Source organism: Lagenorhynchus albirostris, chromosome 6 (genome assembly GCF_949774975.1).
Source record: "Lagenorhynchus albirostris chromosome 6, mLagAlb1.1, whole genome shotgun sequence".
NCBI lineage: Eukaryota > Metazoa > Chordata > Mammalia > Artiodactyla > Delphinidae > Lagenorhynchus > Lagenorhynchus albirostris.
Window position 1 is genome coordinate 60,033,432 of NC_083100.1, and position 23,424 is coordinate 60,056,855.

The 23,424-nt window shown below is 42.1% G+C and overlaps 2 protein-coding genes and 1 long non-coding RNA gene across 7 annotated transcripts in view; 1 reads left to right on the plus strand and 2 right to left on the minus strand.

Annotated features, from left to right (window-relative positions):
- Nucleotides 1-3,526, minus strand: part of PDK1 (pyruvate dehydrogenase kinase 1) — a 33,756-nt gene extending 30,230 nt beyond the window's left edge. Inside the window, exons 1-2 of the mRNA XM_060152637.1 lie at nucleotides 3,203-3,526; nucleotides 1,282-1,423 (exon numbers count right to left, since the gene is read on the minus strand). Of these exons, the coding sequence (XP_060008620.1) occupies nucleotides 1,282-1,423; nucleotides 3,203-3,404 (344 nt within the window). The 5' untranslated portion in view covers nucleotides 3,405-3,526. The remainder of the gene's footprint in view (nucleotides 1-1,281; nucleotides 1,424-3,202) is intronic.
- LOC132522299 (uncharacterized) overlaps nucleotides 2,715-23,424 on the plus strand; it is a 55,843-nt gene continuing 35,133 nt past the window's right edge. For both annotated transcript variants that reach the window (XR_009541155.1, XR_009541154.1), the window contains exon 1: nucleotides 2,715-3,312. This is a non-coding gene — a long non-coding RNA (uncharacterized LOC132522299). The remainder of the gene's footprint in view (nucleotides 3,313-23,424) is intronic.
- The window catches only part of ITGA6 (integrin subunit alpha 6), a 74,686-nt gene continuing 68,804 nt past the window's right edge, over nucleotides 17,543-23,424 (minus strand). For 3 of the 4 annotated variants that reach the window (XM_060152635.1, XM_060152633.1, XM_060152636.1), the window contains one exon: nucleotides 17,543-19,726. In XM_060152635.1, coding sequence (XP_060008618.1) covers nucleotides 19,565-19,726 — 162 coding nt within the window. In that variant the 3' untranslated portion in view covers nucleotides 17,543-19,564. Of the gene's footprint in view, nucleotides 19,727-21,902; nucleotides 22,033-23,424 lie in introns of all 4 variants that reach the window. The other variant, XM_060152634.1, reaches the window with a different exon arrangement.

Sequence of the window (23,424 nt, forward strand, 5' to 3'; positions counted from 1 at the left end):
GTTGGGACACAGTTTTTCAGGGCATGAGCCCGCTGTGTCCCGCTTTGCCTGGCAAAGCAATAAGCTATTCTTTCCTACTTCTCCCAAAACTCTTGTCTTCAAGATTTGATTCGGCACCAGTGCACAGAGGCCGAGTTTTGGCATCAAATTTACAACACTTACAATGTGTTAGGCACAGATAAGATTTCAAAATGCAGCATATTCTATTTTTAATGAATTCAAAACAAAACAAAACAAAACAGGAATAAGCCTCCATAGAAAATTGTATGTCCCCTTCCATCAGAGTTCCTCTTACTTAAACCACATTTCTAACTGTTACATTCTTGGACTACATGGCATCTAATTATCGTTTATGTAGCAGTCATACTTCTTTCACTGATTTTAAAAAAGTGACATTAGATCAGCTTCTCCCAAAACTATAATGCCTACAGCAGGAAAGCTAGGATCTCCACAAATCATAATTGGGAAATGTCTTGCAGCTCAATTTTTTCCATTTAAGACTGAAATCTGGCAAACTCTTTTGTTTGAAATCTATAGTGCTTAAGAGAATAACACTTGTAATAGCATTAACAAGAAAGGCTGTACACAGGTGGCCACACATGTGTGCACACTTTTAATACCTCTACTGTCATTTTTTAAAGGAGAGATCATAGTTTCTACACAATTCTAATAACTTCTAATTGTCTTTAAATGGTAGAATAAAGATTTTAACTTTTGTGATTTATAAAAATATACTTCACTAAAATAAATTCAGTTTATAAAAAATATTTACACCCTTTAATACATTTTATTAATCTGACCACAGCATGGGGCAGTAGAAACAAACAAATCTGAGTTTGACTCCCAGCTCCACCACGACTGGTGCTGCCTTGGGCAAAGGACTTAATCTGTAGGTGCCTCAGTTTTCTCATCTATAAAATGGAGGTAATCATGCCTACTGGGCAGGGTTATTGAAGGGATTAAAGGTAATGTACATAAATCCCTAACTGTCAACATACAGTAGATATTTTTATTACATTATAAAATAACATCCCTGCAGATTTAATAACACAAATCTGAAATATAGTGTTTGTATTTCTGTGCAGTTCTGATTGTTTTTTTCAAAACCAAAAAGTAGTACAGTCCAGGATTCAGGGTATAAACCCAGATACATCCAAACAAAGGAGGAGGAATGCTGCCACTACCTTAAGATTCCACTGAAGAGTAAAAAAGTATTTGCTTTAACTTCGGGTAAAGTCTACAACTCTATGGAAATTGCAGACTCAAGACAGGCAATCTTACCAGCTTTGCACCAATTGAACTGATGGTGTCCTGAGAAGATTATCTGGAAGAAGACTTATTTCTTTCATTATATTTGCCAATCTCACAGGCAACTCTTGCCGCAGAAACATAAATGAGGTCTTTTCACAAGCATTCACAGATCCTGAAACCAAACAGTGGGAACAGCAGTGAGTGAAGGCCATAAGGCAGGGAGAAACACAGAGGGAGTTATTTGGCAAGTGGTAAGCATCACCACATGACAGGGCAAGGAAGAGGAGGCAAGAGACAAGATAGCCTGAATGACCTTCCAACTCCCACCCTTCCAACCACACTGTACAGCAGCAATGAGGATAGTTTCTTATCTCCATTACTCACATCTCCCATCTTAGAACTAAGACGACCTAAGCAAGCCTAAGCAAGTCACAGGGTCTAATTAACGTAGGACCTGCAAAAACCTATCCTATATAACCTGTTGTTGCTATCATTAAAAAAATCTGTTTCTTAACTCTAGGTTTATGAGAAGAACCTCTCTAAGAAACAGTGGAAATTCTGACATGTTCACAGGAAGATGCATTGATTCCACGCAGAACTACTATACTAATTGCCATAAGCAAAGAGTAAATGTAGAAGAGTCTTTCAGGCAACAGAAAGCAAAAAATACCAATGCCTGTTCAGCAACCATCTTCAAGCTTCTCCCCCAGCAGGTCCTATTCAATTGTTTGATTCCTGGAAAGCAACCTGCTTCCTCCTCCACTCCTATCTCCTTTGCTAAGCAGAACAGCTGTAGAATCTCCTTTGGCAAGCAGTTTCATTTAAAGTTAAACTAAAAAGCCCTGTTATTTCAGTAATGCATTTTAAACTCACTGATTTAATCTTGCTGTTTTAGCAAGAGACATCCTTAGCAAAAACTAGATTGTCAATAGCAGGAATTATTGTATTAAAACATTTTCCTGTGAAAGTTTAATGGCATACTTGGGAACAAGGCCAAATTCACCCCTTAATCACACTAGAGTCATTTTAAAGTAAAAACAAAAACCAAGAGCTCCGAGCCAAACAAAATTGCCACTGTAAACCACAAGTTCAAGATACCAAAAGATACCATGGTGGTATCTTTCAAGCCACTAGTGATCCGTTAGTGACCAAACAGCACTCAAAATGCAGAAGATAACTTTGCCTACTCAAAGTTTTGACTTTATTAGTTTCCCCCGTTTCCCCTTAGCGCCCCCATATGAGAAGGCAAAGTTAAATGCCTGACTTTGAAATTCCTCTGCAGCCTTTCTAGAGAAAACCAGGAAGCACCCATCCGAGAAAGGCGAAAGTCGATAGTCACTTTGGTAAACAAACCCCACATCATATTGTACTCACGCACTTTACACGTGCTCCAGAGTTTGTTGTTGACGAAATGAATGTGACATTGGTGGAAACTCCTAAGCCAGTGGCAAGGAAAACATTCTCTGAAACACTGGGCCAGTTATAACCTGCTTCTCCTATCAGCACGCCACTTTTATGCAATCATCATATGCAAAACTAAGCATTTATCAGCACTCTGCAGAATCCCAACGCGACTCCCGGAGGTGTCAGCACACTCGCTTCCCACCGGAGCTGCGCTCTTCCGAAACGGCCAGGCTGCGAGCGCGGAGGTGCACACGGGCGCTGAAAAGCGACGGGTCATTCCGCCCTCGGCCCCGGGTTTGTTTTTCAACAATACACGGCAAAAAAAAAAAACCCACACGCTTCCAGTTATCTCGCCTGCCCCTGCACCTGAGCAGAAAGATCCATCCGCGAGAAAGGAAGGAGGCGCCTAAGGCGCCCGGGGAGAGACGTTGAGTGGGGCGCTCAGAAAACAAGAGGGCGTCCGCGCGGGCCGGGCCCGGCCGGGGTCAGCGGCCGCAGCTCCCGTCTGGGGCTGCGCAGGAAGGCCCGAGGTCCGGGCCGCACTCACCGAAGTCCAGGAACTGCTTCATGGAGAGCGGGGACGGTGAGAAGCGCGCGTAGAAGTCCACTTGGCCCGGAACGCCGCGTTCGGGCGCCGGGCCGGAGCCCGAGTCCGAGGTGAGGCTGCGGCTGACGTTGGGGCGGGCGGCGCGCAGCCCGGGGCCCGGACCGGCCGAGGCGGCTCCGCGCAGCAGCCGCGCCAGCCTCATGCTGAGCCCCGCCGGAGGAGCCGGAGCCCCCGGCGCCAGGTCGCCGCTCCGCGGCTCGTCCGGGTGGTACGTGAGGGACGTGGCGGCCTCGGGGGCGGGGAGCCGCTGTCACCGCCGCGGCCACCGCCCCCTTCGCCGGAGCCCGGCCCCTCCCGCGCCGCTGGGCGGGGCCCTGGGGGGGAGGAGGCGGGGAGCGCGCGTCGGGCCGCCCCCGGGTCAGAGTCCGGCCCCACGCGCTGCGGGGCGGGGCCCGGAGAGCGGCAGGGCGGGCCTGGAGGCCCGGCGCTGTTTAGTGCGCCCTCCCACGCCCTTTGGGAACAAAACCCACCTTCCTGCTTCCCCCGCCCTTCCAGCCTCAGACGAAAGGCTCAAGGGCGGGGCCTGGCTCAAGGGCTCCGCTTCCAGGCGCCACGGTGTCCTGCTGTGAGCGTGATCCAGAAACCCTCCTCTGTGATGCAAGCCCAATATTTTACAGGGGAGGAAACTGAAACCCAACGAGTTTCAGGAGCAGACCGTTGCCAAACAGTGGGACAAAAGTACGAATGGTGATCACTGCAGAGTGTGGCCCTAAATAATAGCACAACGACCGCCGTCCCAGGAGAAGAGAATTGGCAGCCCAACTTGAAGCGTTATCTACAGGCATTCTCGGCCTGGGCAGCAGTGTATTAAAAAAGGCTCCCTCCACTCCGATTGCCCTTCTCTCTGTCCTCTTAGCGTCACAGTTTGGTTGCCCCATCCTTCCCAGGTTTCTAAATATAAGACTAAATGTAATATAAGACTAGAGAATTTCTAATTTTGATTCAATCCCTTAGAGTTGCAAAGGCTGAATCACAGTGAAAATTACCACTGTCCCTTCTCTCCACTGCTACTTCCCCATATTATCGAACCACAGTGCTTTATAATGTCCTAGATGCAACAAAAGTACTTTTCCATGGGTGTGTAGTTTATCAATTTTATTGTATAATTTATTATACAATAAAAAGTTTATATGTATAGATACACATATATACGTATATATGTGTATATATATCCAGCAGTTACTGGTATAGAATAATTCATTTCTCCATATGGTCAGTTCTTGAGTTGTATAAAAGTATATGTATAAAGAATGAGATGAGGACTTCCCTGGTGGCACAGTGGTTAAGAATCCGCCTGCCAATGCAGGGGTCACGGGTTCAATCCCTGGTCCGGGAAGATCCCACATGCCGCGGAGCAACTAAGCCCGTGCGCCACAACTACTGAGTCTGTGCTCTAGAGCCCACGAGCCACAACTACCGAAGCCAGTGCGCCTAGAGCCCATGCTGTGCATCGAGAAAAGCCACCGCAACGAGCCCATGCACCGCAACGAAGAATAGCCCCCACTCTCCACAACTAGAGAAAGCCCGTACGCAGTAACAAAGACCCAACGCAGCCATAAATAAATAAATAAATTTATTTTTAAAAAAAGAATGGGGCTTCCCTGGTGGTGCAGTGGTTGACAGTCCGCCTGCCGATGCAGGGGACACGAGTTCGTGCCTCGGTCCGGGAAGATCCCACATGCCGCGGAGTGGCTGGGCCCGTGAGCCATGGCCGCTGAGCCTGCGCGTCCGGAGCCTGTGCTCCGCAACGGGAGAGGCCACAGCGGTGAGAGGTCCACGTACCACAAAAAAAAAAAAATAAGTAGGGTGGTCTGAGGCCTGGGGAAAGATGAATGGAGGTAAGGCGGTGAAGTAACCCGTGTTCTGCGCATGCGCAACTGAGCTACGTGCTTTTTCATGGGATGCTTGTTCAGAAAATGGAGGGGTTAGTGTGATCTGAGGGTGGAGTGTTTTGGCCTTCTGATGTCAAAAGGTCATCTATCCAACACTGCAGAAGGCCCAGTTGAATAGTTGGCAGTCTCGACCAATATGAACTGGGCAAGACTAGCTCCATGTTCCTGAAAAACAGCTTTTGAAACCGTTACTATAGTGATCCATACGTCAGAGGTGTTACCTATAGGGGGCGGTTAAAGGAGTCTTGTGATGTATTGTCTAAGCTATGTGAAGCTTGAAGGGTGTGCAATTTGTAGGAACAGTTAAGGCAGGTTTGATCAGTGAAGGCAGGTTACATATGATTAAGCAAGTTATAGTTTAAGGGATCTGTTGACTGCCCTTGCTTTCATTATCCCACAGGTTTAGCTTGAGGGAGAACATTGACCACCTGGAAACAAGTGTAGGCAGTTGAGGGGATGGGGTGGAAGCAGGAAACATATTTTCCCAAAGTGGTGCCTCTAATAATTCTTTCAGGTATCTGTTAAAATGGTGGTTGTTATGATTTTGGTGACAATATCTTAGAGGAAGCAGTATGAACATGAGTATGAGATATGTAGAGAAAGTAATCAGAGGGTGGTATCTCTTTCATATGTTTGCTGCCCCATCAGCCATACTCTGTACCCTCCAAATGTGGCCTTCCTTCATCCATTCTATGAATATTTGTTGAATGCCTAGGTACCAGGTCATGTTCTAGGTGGCTGGGAATAAAGCCATGTGCAATTCAGATAGGATCCCTTTCACATATGCCTGCTTTTACAAAGCATATAATGCAAAGTCCAACATGGTAGAAGAATTTTACACGTTGTCTTCAAATATTAGCCTGCTCTGTAAAAGAAAGATTAGGTTTGTTCTGAGTGGCCCAGGAAGCAGATGGAAGACTTGTGGGTGGAAACTGCAGGGAGACAGATCTGACTCACACATGGAAAAACTTTGGTTACAGCCCTTTGACTGTGAAATGGGCAACCTTAGAGGAGGAGGGGGTTCTTGTCAATGACTGTTAGAGTCTGGAGGACAGCTTTCTAAGGACACTGTGGGGAGGATGATTAGGAAGCAATGTGGTGCTATGAAAAGAGACTGGATTCTGGTGTCAAATCCTGGCTCTTTCGTGAACTGGCTATGTGGCCTTGGGTGAGTTACTTAACCTCTCTGAGCCTCAGCCTCCTTACCTAAAAAGGGGGTATAATATCTGTCTCACTGGGGGTGACTGTAACATAGATAGTTTAGCCATCTGTGTTAGCACAATGCCCAGGACATACTAAACACTCAAATGCCCTCTATTTTTTTTTTTATCATTACTGGTGGTTTTTTAAAGTTATTTCCTTATTACGGTTTGATCGGAACCACTCACATACATGTTTTGCATGAAGCCAACTTTACCAAAGATTTGGTAGAAAACAATTTACAATGGAATATTAGCCATCCTTAAAATAGTCCCTCAACTACTCTGATTCTGCTGCAGCCTCCAGTCGTTTTGCCGTCCTCCTTCTCCCCTTCCTTCCAGATCACTCCTTGAGCTCTAAATTCTTCTCACACTATCATGCACAGTTTTATTCAGCTTCCTCAGCCCTGATTTGCAACTGTGCTGTTTTCCACCCGAGCATGTCGAGGTGCTCAGCTGAACATTAACTGTGTGAAAGCACAAAGGCCGGGCAGAAAGCTTGAGATTTATCATATCAAGGTTCTTTCACCCAGAAACCAATCCAGCTTTTCTTTTCTCCAAAGTATATTCACCAAGCTTCCACCCAATATACAGAGAATGAGTATATAAAAATAGATTTAAAATTACATCAACTTTTCACTTCTTGGTCAGAGGCTTAGGGTCCAGAAACTGGAGAGAACATTAGATTTTTTTCAGGTATCTGTTAACATGACGGTTGTTAAGACTATAGTAAAAATATTTTAGAGGGAGCAATATAAGCATAAGACTGTAAGATACGGGATCAAAGGTAGAAAGTGATCAAAGGATGGTATCTCTTTTATGAACTTTTACCAAAGGGCTATGTTATTTAACTATGTACATATAAAGTATAACTGTAATGTAAGGCTCTATAAAAACCTTTATAGCAGACTTGGGCGGGATTCTCTAAATTCACTGAGATTTTATGGTTCTTGTTGGACTGATTTGACTGAAAATCATGGAAACAAGCTGGACTCTGTTCACCCTGTCTCCTTTACCCTCTGGCTTCATGGGGCTCAGAGGACAAGAGGAAAGTTATGACTATTCTCCTGCCCCTTCCTGCTGGGCCATTATTTGCATCCCTCTTAAGTGTGGCCACAGCTCCCTCCCCATGCCCAGTGAGCCCTAGAGTGGTACCAGTTTCCTTCTCCTGTTAATTGGGGGTGCTTCACGATCCCTGTCTCTTTACTCTGCCCACACCTCTGTGAAGAGTCCCTTCACACACTCTTCTGTTTCCCCTTTGGGTACACTACCATTTCCTGTCCCAGAACCCTGATGCTTTACAAAGGTGACTTTCAAACAAAAGATGAAAAGCATGACTTTCATGCAACTACAAAATGAACAAATCATCACATTGTGTACGTTTAACATCTTATGATTTTATCAATTATACTTCAATAAAGCTGAAAAAATAAAATGAACACACCCAAATTTTAATTAACACATTCATTAAATGAGGGAATCAGAAAAAGTATTACAACCAGTTCAAAGGAGAAGCCAAAAACTAGGATTACAGAAACGAATTTGTAGAGGGCTGTAAAGCTGGCTTTTCCCCTTAGGAGTCCGGAACCCTCCACCTCCACCTCCACCAGACAGAACGTATTTGCATGGATATAGGCAAGAATTATTTGCATTATCAGTTACCTACAATTTACATAGTTATAAATAGCTCAAAGGCAGTGAGTCAGAATCAGACACCCTAAGAAGTTGTGCTCTGATTAATGCATGGTATTTCACTGAGGCATGATTTTTCCCTACCTATATTTGCCTTCTTTCTTTAATAAGGACCGTCATTCAAGTGATTACCTGTGCAGTGATGTGGAGGCCATCCTGTTCACCAGGACTTGTTTTAGAGAAATCCCCGTATTTATCTGGCGTAGGTATTTGATATGCTGCTGGAGTTGAGAGGGAGATCCCCAGGGAACGAGTAACAGAACAGCCCTGCAGGAAGCTAGGAGAGGAATCCACTCTGCAGAGCTCAGGAGGAGGGGAGGTGGCATTTGCAAAGGCTGTTTCACAATGAGAGCGCTCCCTGAACCCTCGGTAAAGCTCACTAGAAAAAGAAAAAGATGGTTGAGACTGGGTCTTTTGTGCCTTTGTGCAAATTGGTGAAAGGGGTGAATTTTGCATGAGAATTGGGGGCAGCATTTGCACTTGAGGAGCCTAAGCAGTAGTCAGGTTGAAGGGGACTCTGAGGTCGAAAACCCCTAAGAGTTTACAGACCTGACAGAACTCTGGACCTGGACAAACTGGAATTTGCCATTTGAGCTAATTCTGGGGGCAAGAAGTCTGCTGATGTCTGAATTATATATGCCATCAGCACAGTTCAAGTTGTTCTCTTTAAAATTTTGTTGGTGGGGGAGGGCGTCCAAATTTCTAGTTTCACCACCAATTTCCCTTTATTTCTTTCATTTCTTTCCTTCTTAGGTTTCTAGCTGCCTAGTTCTGGGGTTCACTCATTCTGTAAATGTTTCTTTAGACATGCTGTGTCCTGGGCAGGAGCTAGTTTAAGTTCTGGGATACAGCATTGTACAAGACATCCAGGTCCCTGCTGTCATGGGGCTTCCATGATAAGGGGAAGAGACAGAGAATAAATATATAAGATTATTTCAGAGAGTGCTACAGGCTAGAACAATAATAAGCTAGTGTGTGTGTGTGTTGTATGGAGGCTGAGAGGGCCTTCAGAGGCCCTAACAAAAAAAAAAGATGTTAATGTGACTCCTCCCACCATGAGCCTCAAAAAAACCAATCATTGCTACTGCAAGAAACAAAACAGAAAATCCCTAAGCTTGTTGGCCTTCATTCATTCGTAATTCAGTGAAAAAGTCATTAGGTGAGACTTTGGATTATGATTGCTATGATTCCCTCAAAACACATAGCTGGCTATGGTCATCACCTCAACTTGCAAATAACCGCGGGCAAGGCAGAGTTAAGGCCGAGGCGCGAGTCTTTTGCTTCCTGGACACTGTCCTGTCCAGCCCCCTCCTCCACTCTCAGGAGAGCAACTGAAAGGCTTTTTCAAAAGGTCCTTTTCCATTTGTTCTGCCTGTGGAGGTGCCCCCACTGTCTGTCAGGAAACTATAACTTAAGATTCTGTAAAAAGCCTGGATCTACAGCCATGTCCTCTTCAGAACAATGTGAGTTGCCATATTTCACTGATACTTAGAATTTTTTTTTTTCACATTTTAACACTTCACAAATCAATAAGGTCTTACAATTCCCATCAGAACAGGTGTTGACATTGCCTATGTTTTTGATCATCAGAACTTGCAGACCGGGTATCAGCTGTCTGGAAGAAAATCCTGAAGAGTGAAGCGCCCTCTTAAGAAATGCTGCAGGGCTTCCCCGGTGACGCAGTGGTTGAGAGTCCGCCTGCCGGTGCAGGGGACATGGGTTCATGCCCCGGTCCGGGAAGATCCCACGTGCCGCGGAGCGGCTGGGCCCGTGAGCCATGGCTGCTGAGCCTGCGCGTCCGGAGCCTGTGCTCCGCAACGGGAGAGGCCACAACAGTGAGAGGCCCGCGTACCGCAAAAAAAAAAACAAAAACAAATGCTGCATCACAACACTATTTTTTTGAAAAGACATTATTCTGAGCTAAAGGTTAATATAAAGAAGGTTATATTATAAAGGTTATAAGGTTATATTATAATAAAGGTTATATTATAAAGAAGGTTATAATATAAAGAAGTTCTTGGAGAATCTTAATTTATTACACTTACTTTTTCCTATTATTATATGTACAAGGAATATGATTAAAATCTGTCTAAATGTATCTAGAGCTGTTACTAAGATAAAATTTTAAGGGATAAGAAAGCATTGTCATTGGCGACCTTTTAAAATTCTTACTAGGAGGAATATCAGGAGACAAACTGTCTCTAATGCAACTGGTAATTGGAATTGAGATAACCTGGGGAGGGTACAGGAAGGCAGAGACAATCCCTCACAGCAAAAATATTTAAGGCGTGACAATAGTGGAAGCCAAGGAAAAAGCACTTTCAAAAATAAGGGAGCATTCGATATTGTTAAATATTCTCCAGCAGTCAAGTAAAATAAGAACTGAGAAGTATGCTTTAGACTCAATAACCAAAAAGTTGGTGGTGGCTTTGGAACAAGTGGCTTCATAAGAACAGTGATGAGGAAGTAGAGATAACTCTACTTATAAATAATAACTCTACTTGTAAATAAATACAGTCATTGGGAAGGACCACTGTGGAGTTGGTTTATTTATATATTTTACAATGGGAAAGTCTTGAGTATGTCTAACTGCTGGAGGTGAGGAACTTATGAAGCAAGCTGGATATAAAGAAGAGGGAGAGCTTAAGTGCCTGAATAGGGTCCTGGAGGACTGGAAGTGTTGCCTTAGATGGGAGGAGGGACACGTCTTTGATTGGGATGCGTTATCAGTATGTTTAAGAAATGTGTGGAATTGATATGGGCAGACCTGGGCTGGAATCAAGGCTCCACCACTTTCTAATGTGTAACCTTGGCTAAGTTGCTCACTCTTACTCATGATTACAGCCATTTCTCTTTCTGTGGCATAGGAACTAACCAATGAAGCAGTTATTTTAACAGAGAATGCTGAGGCCGTATAGCCTAGTGGAGAGAACACTGTGTGTTTAATCAGACCAGGGCTCAAATCTAGTCAGGAAATTGAGAAAATCCTTATACAATAATTTGCATTTTGTGTGTGCGTGAAGCAGGAGGTATAGTGTGCTTGAAGCTAAAGGGAAAGGTGGGAGAAGCTCACCGGATAAACCATCTAAGGAAAAGAAGTTCAGAATAACCACGTCTTCTTTTGATAATCCTTCTAGAGATGCGTTAGGGTTGACGGATTTTACTTTGTATTAAGCAGGACTCTTGCAGACTCAAGTACAGAAAACCTAGTTCAAACTTCCTTAAATAAAAGACCATTTTTTTCTCAAGTCACTGAAAAACTCAAGTGGTACATCCAAAGCATCAGTGTGTCCTGCCCTTCTTTTCCTCTTTCTTCCTCCCATATTTCAGCTCTGCTATTCTTGGTGTTGGGTTTCTTGTGAAGCTTCCCAAGGCTGACTCCCTGCATTATTTTAGAGATGGACAGAGTAGCAGCAGGCTTTAGTCCCTGATGGGCAAAAGCTCAGTAGTGAGCACCCCTCATTGCTCTAGAAAAACACTAGGATTGACTCTGGCCAGGCTGGGGCCATGCTTCCAGCCCTGGAAACTGGAAGTAGGTGTGGAGAGGTGGTGGTACACACACACCTATACCTATCCAACATCAGGGACTGAATTAGAAGAAAGGGAAACAGCAGATTCTTTCATCTGAAGGGATGCTGGGCAGATAAAGAAACAACACATTATTTCCATGTTCTGCAGACTGGTATTGTGTTTTCTTATGAAACACTTCGATTTAATGGAGACATTCAATCCATGAAATGTGACATTCTCTCACAGAATGATGATTTTTTTCTCTATTTTTATTCCCTTCATTTCCAGATTATTTAGGTCAGATAATGTGCATACACATTTCTACCCTCTTTTAGAGGAGATTTAGAAAAAAGAAACAAGATTCACCTTGATGTGACGTATATCTTGGAGAATCAGGTTGATCTTAAAAGCAATAAAAGTATTTTGAATCCAGCATTAGCTAGAAGAAGGCAGTTACATCCCCTCTATGTATTTTCTTTTAATTTCCTAGATCTTTTACCATTTTCTTTGGGTGAGTGACCATATCAGTCGGAATTCAGGGCATAAAAATAGAAATCATTCTAGATATTGCTGGCATGAAGGGAATTAATTCAGGAAATTACATGTATACAAAATAGACTAAAGTAGGCTCTAGCCTGGGCCTCTGAGGATAATTTCTAGAACAGTGACCCATCTGGGGATTTCTGGAAATTGAGGAGAAGACAAATACTTGTAGCTGCAATCCACGGTCAAAAACAGCAGAAAAGAGACCACCACCAGTCAATCCTTTCTGATACTTAAAGCTAGAAGACACTCAACACTGAACCTCCACAACCGTGTCTGCCTGTAGAAACACCCACTGAGTCCACCTTGCAGATCTCAGATGAAGGAATATAATTCATAGACTCTAATTCACGTGCAAAATCCCTAGCTGTAAGGGAGTCTGGAAAAGTATTTTTAGCTTTCCAGCCCTTCTAACTAGAAGAAGGGTGGAATAGAGGTTGGGCAAGCCAATCCACAGGTATCTACCACAATGGTCTTAGGCATCTTATTCATTTGTTTTCTGGCAGGAGTAGTTGGGTTGTTTGTGGTGGCAACAGGCAAAGGGAAACTGAAGAACTGTTGCTGCTTGAGAAAGGAAATGTCAAATTCAAAAACTTAGCTCTTAGAGTTAGCCTGACCCTTACTTCAGTCTTTTTGTTTTGTTACTGATTTAGAGAAGTCACTATAACCAGACCAACATATCACTGCTTCTGTGGGTCAGCCACCAGAACTGGCGGATTGCTCCCCATTCCGCTGTAATGGGATTCACTGTAATGGGATTTTGCTTCTAGCAGGGCAGGTGTCTTGAAGGCATGACCCATAAGAGTAGCCTAAAACGAATGTTATCTATCCTGTCAAGCCAGTGAAAGCTATAGACTCACATATAACAAATACTAAAATGTGCCCTGATTGCTCTTTATCCACAAGTCTGAGGATGTTAGGGGGTTGGAAATTGTATAAAGTGAGTAGATTGGTGTCTATTTCCTAGAGGCCTCCTAGGTTATAATACTGTGTACTCCATATACCGTTTTATAGATGAGGAAATTAAACCATTAGGGGTAAGTAAACTTGCCCAAGGTCACACAAGTAGGAAGTGGCAGAGAAGTAACCTGAACCTTGAATGAAGGTCGACTCCATAGACCCTTGCTGCCCAACGTGTAATCCGTGGACCAACGGCATTGCAGCACCTGGAGCTCGTTAGAAATGTTGACTCTCAGGCTCTTTTCCAGGCTGTCTGAAGCAGCACCTGCATCTTAAGATCCCTAGGTGATTCTCAGGCATGTGAAAGTGTGATGAGGAGGGCTCTTAACCACTTTGTTGATTTAAGACTTCCTAACCAGGGTGGCTTTCTCAGTTTGGTAAGCGCCCTAGAAGTTGTTCCATCAGCAATTTGATGACACCATAGAATCAAACAGACCCCCAGTTTTCCTAGGGAAAAGTGCCTTGTTTTTTTTTTTTTGGACTTTAACAAGGTCTTTCAGTCGATGCATTGTGACATGTGCGAGGGAGAAATGGGAGTTGTTCCAACTGTCCTTCCAATGACAGACTTGGTCTAATGTAAGTGATGTAACTCAAGCACGAGATGGGCTCTGTAAGCACATCCTCTTCTGCATAGCAGTAAAGGTATAAGCAACAAAGCTACAACATGCCTTCCCATTACAGGAAACCAAAGAATCAATAGTGTGGGTGAAGAACTGAGGAAGGGTTCAAAAAAAAATAATCCTTTCTTTTTACACTCTTCCATTTCAGAAAAAAAAAAAAATCAAGAAGAATCAGTACATAGCAATTTCAAGATGCCTACGGACCGACTTTGTGCGCATGCTCCCACCCCAACCCGCATTCTGGTCATTGCATTAAGGGCTTGAAACAATTGAACACAGAAGTAAGGTGACTCTCGTTGTACAAAATGACCTATGTTGATAAGCAGTTTAAGAGTTAGGCTCCCAGTATTTTTTAGTTAGTTACGGGTACTTGGACTTGCAGATTATAGCTGTAACAGGTAAATCACAGGGTATGATAGACCTTGAAGAGTGAGGAAACGAAAGGTCAGCGACAGTTAAACTATGTTTCCCCATCTGTAAAATGAGGAAGTAGAACTAGATTTCCGTGCTTCCTTCCTATTTGAACATTTTATGAATCTACGTAACAAGTGTGATTATAAAAATAGCTAGCATTTGGGCTTCCCTGGTGGCGCAGTGGTTGAGAGTCTGCCTGCCGATGCAGGGGACACGGGTTCGTGTCCCGGTCCGGGAAGATTCCACATGCCGCAGAGCAGCTGGGCCCGTGAGCCATGGCCACTGAGCCTGCGCGTCCGGAGCTCACACTGCACAACGGGAGAGGCCACAACAGTGAGAGGCCCACGTACAGCCCAAAAAAAAAAAAAAAAAAAAAAAAAAACAACATTTAGTGAGCACTTTCTGATCATCTCATTTATTCCTTATAAAAATCCACGAGATAGGTACTAAAATCAATCTTACTTTACAAATGGAGAAACTGGGGCACAGACAGGTCAGTCACTCACCGGGGTTATATTTCTAAGAGGGGAAGCTAATTCATACCCTGGCAGTCTGACTGCAACCTCACTCTTGTTCAATCACCTCCTACTTTATGGCAAATATGCCTCTAGCTTCCAAGCTCTCATTACTTGGAAGCACCACACACAGAGATAAGGCATTTCCACACAGAGGGCGGACCCCTTGCCGTAAATATTCAGGCCATCCAACGACCTCTATAGCAGCTCTCAACCTGAGCTACACTTTGTGTCACCTGGGGAGCCTTAAATAGCACGAATGCCTGGGGGTCCCACCCTCAGAGATTCTGATAAAGTCAGTCTAACATGAGGTCTGGGCACTGGGACTTTTAAAAAATGTTTCTTAGGAATTCCAATAGGCAGCCCAGATTGAGAATGACTACTTCCAATTTTCCAGGAATGGGGTTTGTTCTGGAGGCAAGTTCTACCCACGCAGGACCAGGTTCTGACCTTATGTGTCAACCGTTCATACCTTGATGCAAGATTTTTAATCTGCTAATTATGTAAATTTACCTGTGTTCGTCGGTACCATCTGTTATTTTAGATGAGCTTCCAATAAAAGGTCAGAGTCCATGTCTTATTTGTATGTGTATCCCCAGAGCCTAGTACCATCCTAGAAATTTTATTTCTAATTGGGAAAAAAATGATGAAACCACACCTAACCATCTCCATATTACAATCACAGGATCTGTTACAGTGACAATAACAGAATCTTAAATCTCACTTAAATCTATCTACTGGTTATTGTTGAACTGAATACTTATCTGCTAGGCTTCGAGATAGTAAAAGAAGCACACTCTGTCCCTGTAGTTTGAGATTTCTTGGGGATGTTCTCGAAGGATGAATAGTGTGTGAGAAATATTATCTAACCTCTGCTAATACGATACGTCTCTGCTTATTTCCATGACCCCGGCACAGGCAGCCTGACAGAGAGATGGTTCCAGGGTCAAGGCAAAGAGATTGAGGCACTTAAGCTTTGCTGACTGCTACAAAAATCACACTTGTTTTCCTTCATACCAGTATAGCCATCGACCATTACCTGGTTAGCTTTTCCCTTTGTGGGGCCTGGTCTACCTTGCACTGTGCTAGACAAGTTTTCTCACTCTGACTTGTGTTTTACAGTTCACTTACCCATAGAGGATTTAACCAGGAATCCCTTTATAACACTTCCCTCCTAGATGGGTCTGTTGGTGACACCTCTGCAGACCTGGCCTCAGCCACTAGCACACAGCACTCTCACAATCTAACAGCTGGGTCAGAGTCAGCAAAACCTGTTTTTTAAGGTACAAGAGAAAGAAAACTGTTACTTGCCATTTGACCATAATCAGGAACTAGTGGAGGAACAGATGCCCACTAGCTTCTCTGCAATAGCCACTCTTCTGAAATCATTCTTCAGTTCATTTTCTCCATCTCTTTGAAGCTCAGTGCATGTGGTTGGACCACGGAAGTCCAACCAAAGGATGGACCACCCATCCTTTGGTCTCGAGGAACTGCCTTTAATCATTTACTTCATGCTACCCAAGCTGATCAAACAACCCTTCCACATTCCTGTTTTCTCAGCTCTGGGGATGTACTTATGTGGAAGCCAGCCACCTACAGCATTCCACTCTTTCCTCCTTTAAAACAAAACAGTCCGTCAGTCCCAGCCTGTCTTCCCACATTGTCCTTCTGTGGGCTAGGGTACTAGAGATGAGCTTCTTATTAAGATGTTTTCATTTAGGGTAGAAGGCTAGAACTTATCCTTACTTCCCTGGTCTGGACAACTTAAAGCATTCCCCACCGACATCTACCCCACATTCTAGAATATTCTGAACCACAAGGGCATAACATAAGCCATGACTGTGCGTGACGCACTGCGAGGTTGTGGCAATGACACATCGGTGTTTGCAGACGGGTCCAAGGATCCCCTGTAATAATACCACTATCACTCCTAGGTGTCCCTGTATTTTATGAGAGGGGGAGAAGCGAACAGAATCACAGGAGTCATATAAAGCACTGCCAGTGACCTCCAGCCAAGAGCATGTATGCCATAGCCCTAGCCAGACCACAGTTACTGACACTCTTAACAGTTATGTTGATTATACATTATTGCAGTGATTTAAACTGGGTACACCCATAGGGCTGTGGCTAATCAAGGGTCACAGCCACTGGCCTATCATTAAAAAGTGCCAATCACTCATTTCTTTGGGTGATAACATCTGTCTGATCTTCCAAGAACTAAGAAAGCTAAGACTTAACACGTTACACCAAGTACAATGGAAAACTATTACCTAAGAGCCTGGGCATATAATACATTTTAGATTGGAAATTTATTCAGGCCAGGGCATGCTGTATTGTCTGGGTGCTATATACACACCTTATATTTATTGAATTGTGATAATCCAGCTAGAGAGGTTTCATAAAATTGCTTAAATTTAAACGAAATCCACTGGTGAAGAAAATCAGTGTCAATTCTGACCTGTCAATTCTGCCAAATCAGTCCTTGGTGACCAGTACGATGAGTCATGTCACAGCTGGCCTGCTCTCACATCCAAAGTGTGTTCTAAGAAGAAAGCAACTTAGCCATAAGAACTTTTCGCTTCATGCCATGGTATCATTGCTAAATGACGCATCATAAGCCTTTGAAGCAAATGAATCAACACATACAGACATCTCCCAATTTGTAGGTATCTCGAACAAACCACCTTTAAGATCATTTTCTTTTGAAAATATCCTCAACTGAACAGTAGAGCCAAAAGGGGGGGGGAACCCCATCAATCACATTTACATTGCATTTTGGGGGGGGCACTAATATCTTTGGCCGATGTGAGATTATTCTTAGTGTCCCATATAAATAAAAACACGAAAAACTTTACAGTTTAATTTGATGAAATAAAAAGAAAGGCAATTCACATTATTTATAATTTCACATACACAATGCTGTGTTACTAAGCAATGAACACTTTCATAAAAAAATTTATTTCACACTTTTATACAAATATCCACAGGTATTTTTCTAATCATGAAATAATTTCACAATGCTAGTTAGTATAAAAATGTATCAAATGCAAACAGACCAGTGACTTGACTTGAGATGACATTTTTAACAACTATAAATTTAAACACCACTACATTCTTGCTTCTTTTGTTGTTGAACCACCCTTGTACCCCCCCCCACCTTTTAGGACATTCATTTTTATAACAAAGGTCTATAAACACTTTCAAAATATCAGCTTCTGAGCAACCTATACGCCAGTGCACTAGGTTGCAAGTTACCTAAGCAAGAAACTGAGATTTTAAACACTGTTATGACCTGTTTTAGAGAAATCTTTGTAAACAAAATATCACTTATATAACTATTTTTGTTTTGAAAATTCCAAAGTACAACTAGTATCTTAAGGGCATAACATTTCTGAAAAGAAAAAAAAAATTAAAACTACAAAGCAACAATGGCACACGTAGCTGTATTTTGTTCTTTTAAAAGATTCTGAGATGCTGCTTACACTATAGCCAAACAAATTAGCACCTGTTTGCTGTTGCGCCCCATATAACTTAACATTTTGAAGTACAGTGATTTTTTAAAATTTAGTTTTCATATCTATTCAATCTCTATTGAATGTATTATATAATAATATCTTCCTCCTCCCTCCCCTTCATCTTTAAAATTAAACAATTTTAAGTTCTTTTTTAGAGTAGTCAAAGTCTTTTGGGGGATGCAGACAGGAGAGGAAACAAAGCAAAAAACAGAACATCAACTCACTGATTAAATGCTTCCAAGAACATTTAAAAATGTCAAAGCCACAATGTGCTGACTTTTGGTATCAAGTATTCAGTAGTCTTACGCTGGATCGGTTTGGGTCTACCCTAGGTACTCACCGCTTCTTTCAAGTCCTGAATATACAGTATTTTCAGCAGTGACTAAACTGCACTAAAGTCCAACAAACAATCCCATCATTTCCAAGAGTTCCTGAAAGTTATAGCATGAAATTCAGAAATATCACACAGAGCTCTAAACTAAAAAATATCTGCTGTCTTTAAGAATTAAACATCTTACAGTTAAATCCTATTTCTTAAATGTTTTGGGTCTGGAGGGAGGGGGTAAGGGCTGCCATGAAGGGAGATGTTTTAATAACTTAAACTTATCTGTAAAGTATAACAACTCTGACACATTTATAAAGAATTACTGTTTTCTTTAGGCAGTCAATAATTTAGGTCCAACCAACGACCGCTCGTGTTCTAATTCTGATTGCTTAATCCAACCTGAAGGGTAAACTGGAGAATCTTTGGCCTGTTAGTCAATAACAAAATGGTTTGTAAAAAAGAAAAATAAATACCATATACAAATAAGTATAACTAGCATTCAAATCTGTTATGCCTGTGTGTTTTAGTGAAAGGGGAATTAAACCTCTGTGTATTTGGTGTGAGCAGGTATTCACACATCTAGGAAATGGAAAAACATGGCAGGATGGCAGCATCACCTTCTATTGCACACTTAATTTATGGAAGCACTTTAAACTGAACCCAGCTACCCTGACGGCATAGTCTTGTAACACAGGACAGTTGACTTGCAGGTTCTCTGGTCCTGCGAGAAGAACGTTTGCAGAGGTGGTGCCGAGGTCAGGACGGTCACTCTGTTGGTGCAGTGGTTGTGGTGGCTTCTTCCAGCTATACCATCAAGAGGATGTGGCAGGTCCTTCCCCAGCACAGGTAAGTCAGTCACACCAAAAACAAAGGCAACCCGGAACATTAAATTAAGGCAGTTAAAGAAAAATCCATTCCAACAGCCTTCAAATTGGCCGTGCAAAACAGGAGCCTCAGGCTACATAACAGTGTCCACAGTTAAAACTGTAGGCTTGTACTGTGTGTAGTCTGTCTGAAATCTGTATTCAGGTATTGACCAGGCTTTTCAATCCATTTGAATTTCTGGGTTGGGGAAAACAAAAAGCAGTTTGGGTACTGTGAAGCTTTTTTGGCCCCCCTAGGAGTAGCTTTCATTTTCATTCCACCTTGTGATCCACTGTTTTTTTTCAAGGTTATCATTATATTTTTCATCTTGGATCTCTCGCTCCTCTTTCCGGATCCTTACAGCATGGTATCGGGGAACACTATCGTCGTACCTAGAGCGTTTAAAGAATCCACACTGGAGGCAGGGGAGAAAGACACAGAAACAAATTAATAATTCCAACAAGAGCAAGTCCACTAGATGGCAATGTCTAAGCTTTCTGTTCACCTATGTCTAACTTTGGACTTGGACAAAGAATAAAACACATGGTCTTCTTTTAAGAAGGAACCAATAGGTCAAAAAGAAATGATAACAGCCGGTGGGGATAAACGGAAGAGAACAGCTGTAAAATTGGAAGAAAAGTCCCTTTTTCCATCTTGTCCTTCCATCTTACAACAATGTTAGTTGCCTCTAACAGTTGAAGAGCTTATGAAACAGTGCTTCCATTTTTTATAATCGCAATACTGTACGTAAAAGGTCTAATTTTCAGATTATTAGAACATCATGTTAGTTTCAAGAACACATTTTTTTTCCAAGGCCGTACACCAAAGATTATTTCATGCTCTCCTCCACTAACAAAATGGAAATCAGGTCACAAATATTTTATAAATTACTACTTGAAGTGGGTCAATTTAAGAAATCTCTCCTCCAAGGCTCCAGTACTTATCTCTCAATAGCTAGAAGGTAATTTATACTGCCTGGATTTCCAAACAAAGCTTCCAAACTAAGCTGTTTCATTAATAAATCGTGTAGTAACTGTGTCCTGCAATAAAATCATTTATGTACTGCAAGGAATTTGAGGAAACTATCACTTGACTGAATTTCAGAGCATCCCCTAATTTCTTTTTTTTTGGCGAAAAGACATTTACATTTAAATTATTAATGAATATATATTTTATTGATCTTTAAAAAATATTCAATCTGATCCAAAGTAGATTTTTATTGAGAACATATCTGGAAATTTAAAAATCAGATTGAATTTTTTAAGTGAATAAAATATATATGTATTTTTTAAAAAGATGTGTTTTTAATTTAAAAATGCAGATAAAAGGTGGATGAGGAAGATACTTAGAATGGTTGGTTAATGTGTTTACTATGTGACATCAACAGGAACAGAACATTTGTTTTGAATGATGTTAAGTTATAAGAATGGCATGGGACAAAATGAAATTATGTACGAAGTTATCACTGAGTCAATGGGAAAAATGGACCAAGAAGTTTTCTTCTAAGGCCTTTTCTAGTTTCTGCAAAAAAGCCAAAACAACTGTCTGTTGCAGTATGTGGCTCTTCCCCATTTAAACAAAGAAGAAATCAAGGGTGATACAGAAAACTGAAATGGAATTGGGATTCATCGTGACAGTGCCATGGAAAGGGATTATAGGGGTAATTCTACCCTCTCATGCCCACAGAAATGGAAAAAGGAATCTCTGCCATTCCCATTTCCGTGGATTTACAAATAAGAAAAGCCAAATACAAACTTAAAATCAACTGAGACCCAAGGTTGAAAAAAATCTCTAGGAACAAGGAACAAGGTCAAACTCCATTACAACGTTCTGAAATAAACTGCCCAGAGCATTTTTATATTAGAATTTTGTATATTGAAGGCCATGTGGCAAAGAATCATCTTCTGAAGTTGACCATAATGTCCATCACGCCAATAGTTAGAGTTTGTTGCAATGGTCTTTGACCCATGGTAGATATGCAGGGAAAGGAAGTTGCATGCTTAGCTAGCATAAAACAATTTCTGAGCAACAATAAAAGCATTCCAAGCCTTCCCCCATCACTTCATAGCAAGGAGATCAAAAAGATGACAGTGAGAAAGGCTTCTCTTCAAGAGAAACGCAATGTTTCCAACATGCAATAGGTTAATGAGGCAGTCAACACAAGCTTCTATCTGTGGGAAATTCCAAAATGGACAAGAAATCTGGGATGATTTCTTATGCATCTTTGAAATTCCAAGTGAGATGCTACATACTGGATTAACAACACATGGCAAACTGGGCTACTGTGGAGGTCTAAAGCCTCCTTTTTTGTGTACATAGGTTGCCGTTTTCTTCATTGCTGTGGGTAATGTTTAATAACAACAACAACAACACAAAATTACTCACCTGCAATGAAAGATTCTGTGTGCATTTTTTAAAAACTGTAAGCTTTCAAGTGAAATAAATGAAATAAATCCAAGCAAGGCAAGCCAGTGTGGACATTTGGAAACATCTGTTAATGGGACACACACAGCAAGCTGTTGCTTTTAAAGTTAGCCACCACAACCATAGCGGGTCCCACAGCTAGCAATTAAAAAACATTGATCAATTACCAATTACAGAAGTAGATCAATACTACGCATCAGAAGTAAGCCTCTCTTTATCAGACGGCTGAGCATGGATCTCAGCCTTGTGATATGTGGCATCATAATGAGCTTTCTTATTTCTCTTGAAGAAACCACACTATAAGGAAGCAAGGTATTTAGTCAGTGTTAACAGTTTTGTGTATAAAAGCTAAACAAAAAGAAAATCTCAGATTTTAACCTGTTTTCTACTTACTGCTTGTTTACAGAGAGACCACTATGCACCAACCAAAAGGGATCAGCCCCTGCGCTATACTGCATGGTGACAGCAATTAACCCAACTCTATTGCCATGGGTCTCTGGTCAAATATTTACATGGATGACATTAGCTGATTGATTTTTCTATTTGTAACCAATCCTAAGGACCAAAATCATCCTAAGAGGGAAAATATATACACATCTGATTACAGCTTTGGGTGGTTTCTTCTTGCAGGGAATACGGAGTCTAAAAATAGGCAAAAGATTGACATCTACAGTTTACTGATTCAAAGTTTAAAGAATAAATTCTCTAAGGCTTAGCACAAATCCAAATAAAATAGGTTCTGTGAATATTTTTCTGCCCTTCGCAGTGAATTTTATGGAATAAATGCCATTTGCTTGGGGGCCTTGGTGGGGGTAAATCACAAAATAAATTCAAATACACTGTCATGAAACAACGACAGCTGTCATTTTCCCAACTTCTGAACCACCATGTAACACCTAAGTGGTAGGAACCTGTGCTCCTCAGGTTAGGTCACTCTAAATGAGTATAAAGGTATAATTCCACTCTCTACTATAATTTCCTCGTTCAACCGTGGAAAACTTTTTCGACTTACTTTTATCTCGTTCATAAGGCCATGGAACTGCCCTTTGATATATAACTTGATTGAACAATTTCTGACCTCCTGGAAAATTCTGCAGCCTAGCCTGGCAACTCACGAAGTACAAATCTTGATCTGCTTTGTACAATGTGGTAGCTACTAACCACGTGAGGCTATTCAGATTTAAATTAAATTTAAAAGTCAATACCTCCGTTGCACTAGCCATATTCCACGTGCTCAACAGCCACATGTGACCAGTGATTACCATAATGGACAGTGCAGCTTCAGAACATCTCCATTATTACAGAAAGTTTTACTGTGCAGCGTTGATCCAGGCTGTTGATCTAGGCTATTCATCTGGATATTCATTTCTGACATTTATTATACAGTGAGCACACCCAGCCAACTTTCAGTAACACGTGCTAGTAAATATCGTGGGAAAAGGAATGAACCACAAACCAAGAGTCCTTGTTATGCCTCTAACTTGGCAACATTCTTAACATCCATGGGCGTGAGTATCTTTGTTTACAAAATGAAGGTGACTGGACCAGGCTGGAGGACTTTTCTCTTATACCCTCAAACAAAACCCTATGCAGAATCCCTATGTTCAAAGCAGATAAAGTCACAACGGCTCTGGCTGAAGTGGGGATACTGCCCCTAGCCCCACCTGCGTAGCTTCGTCTTGGCACCTA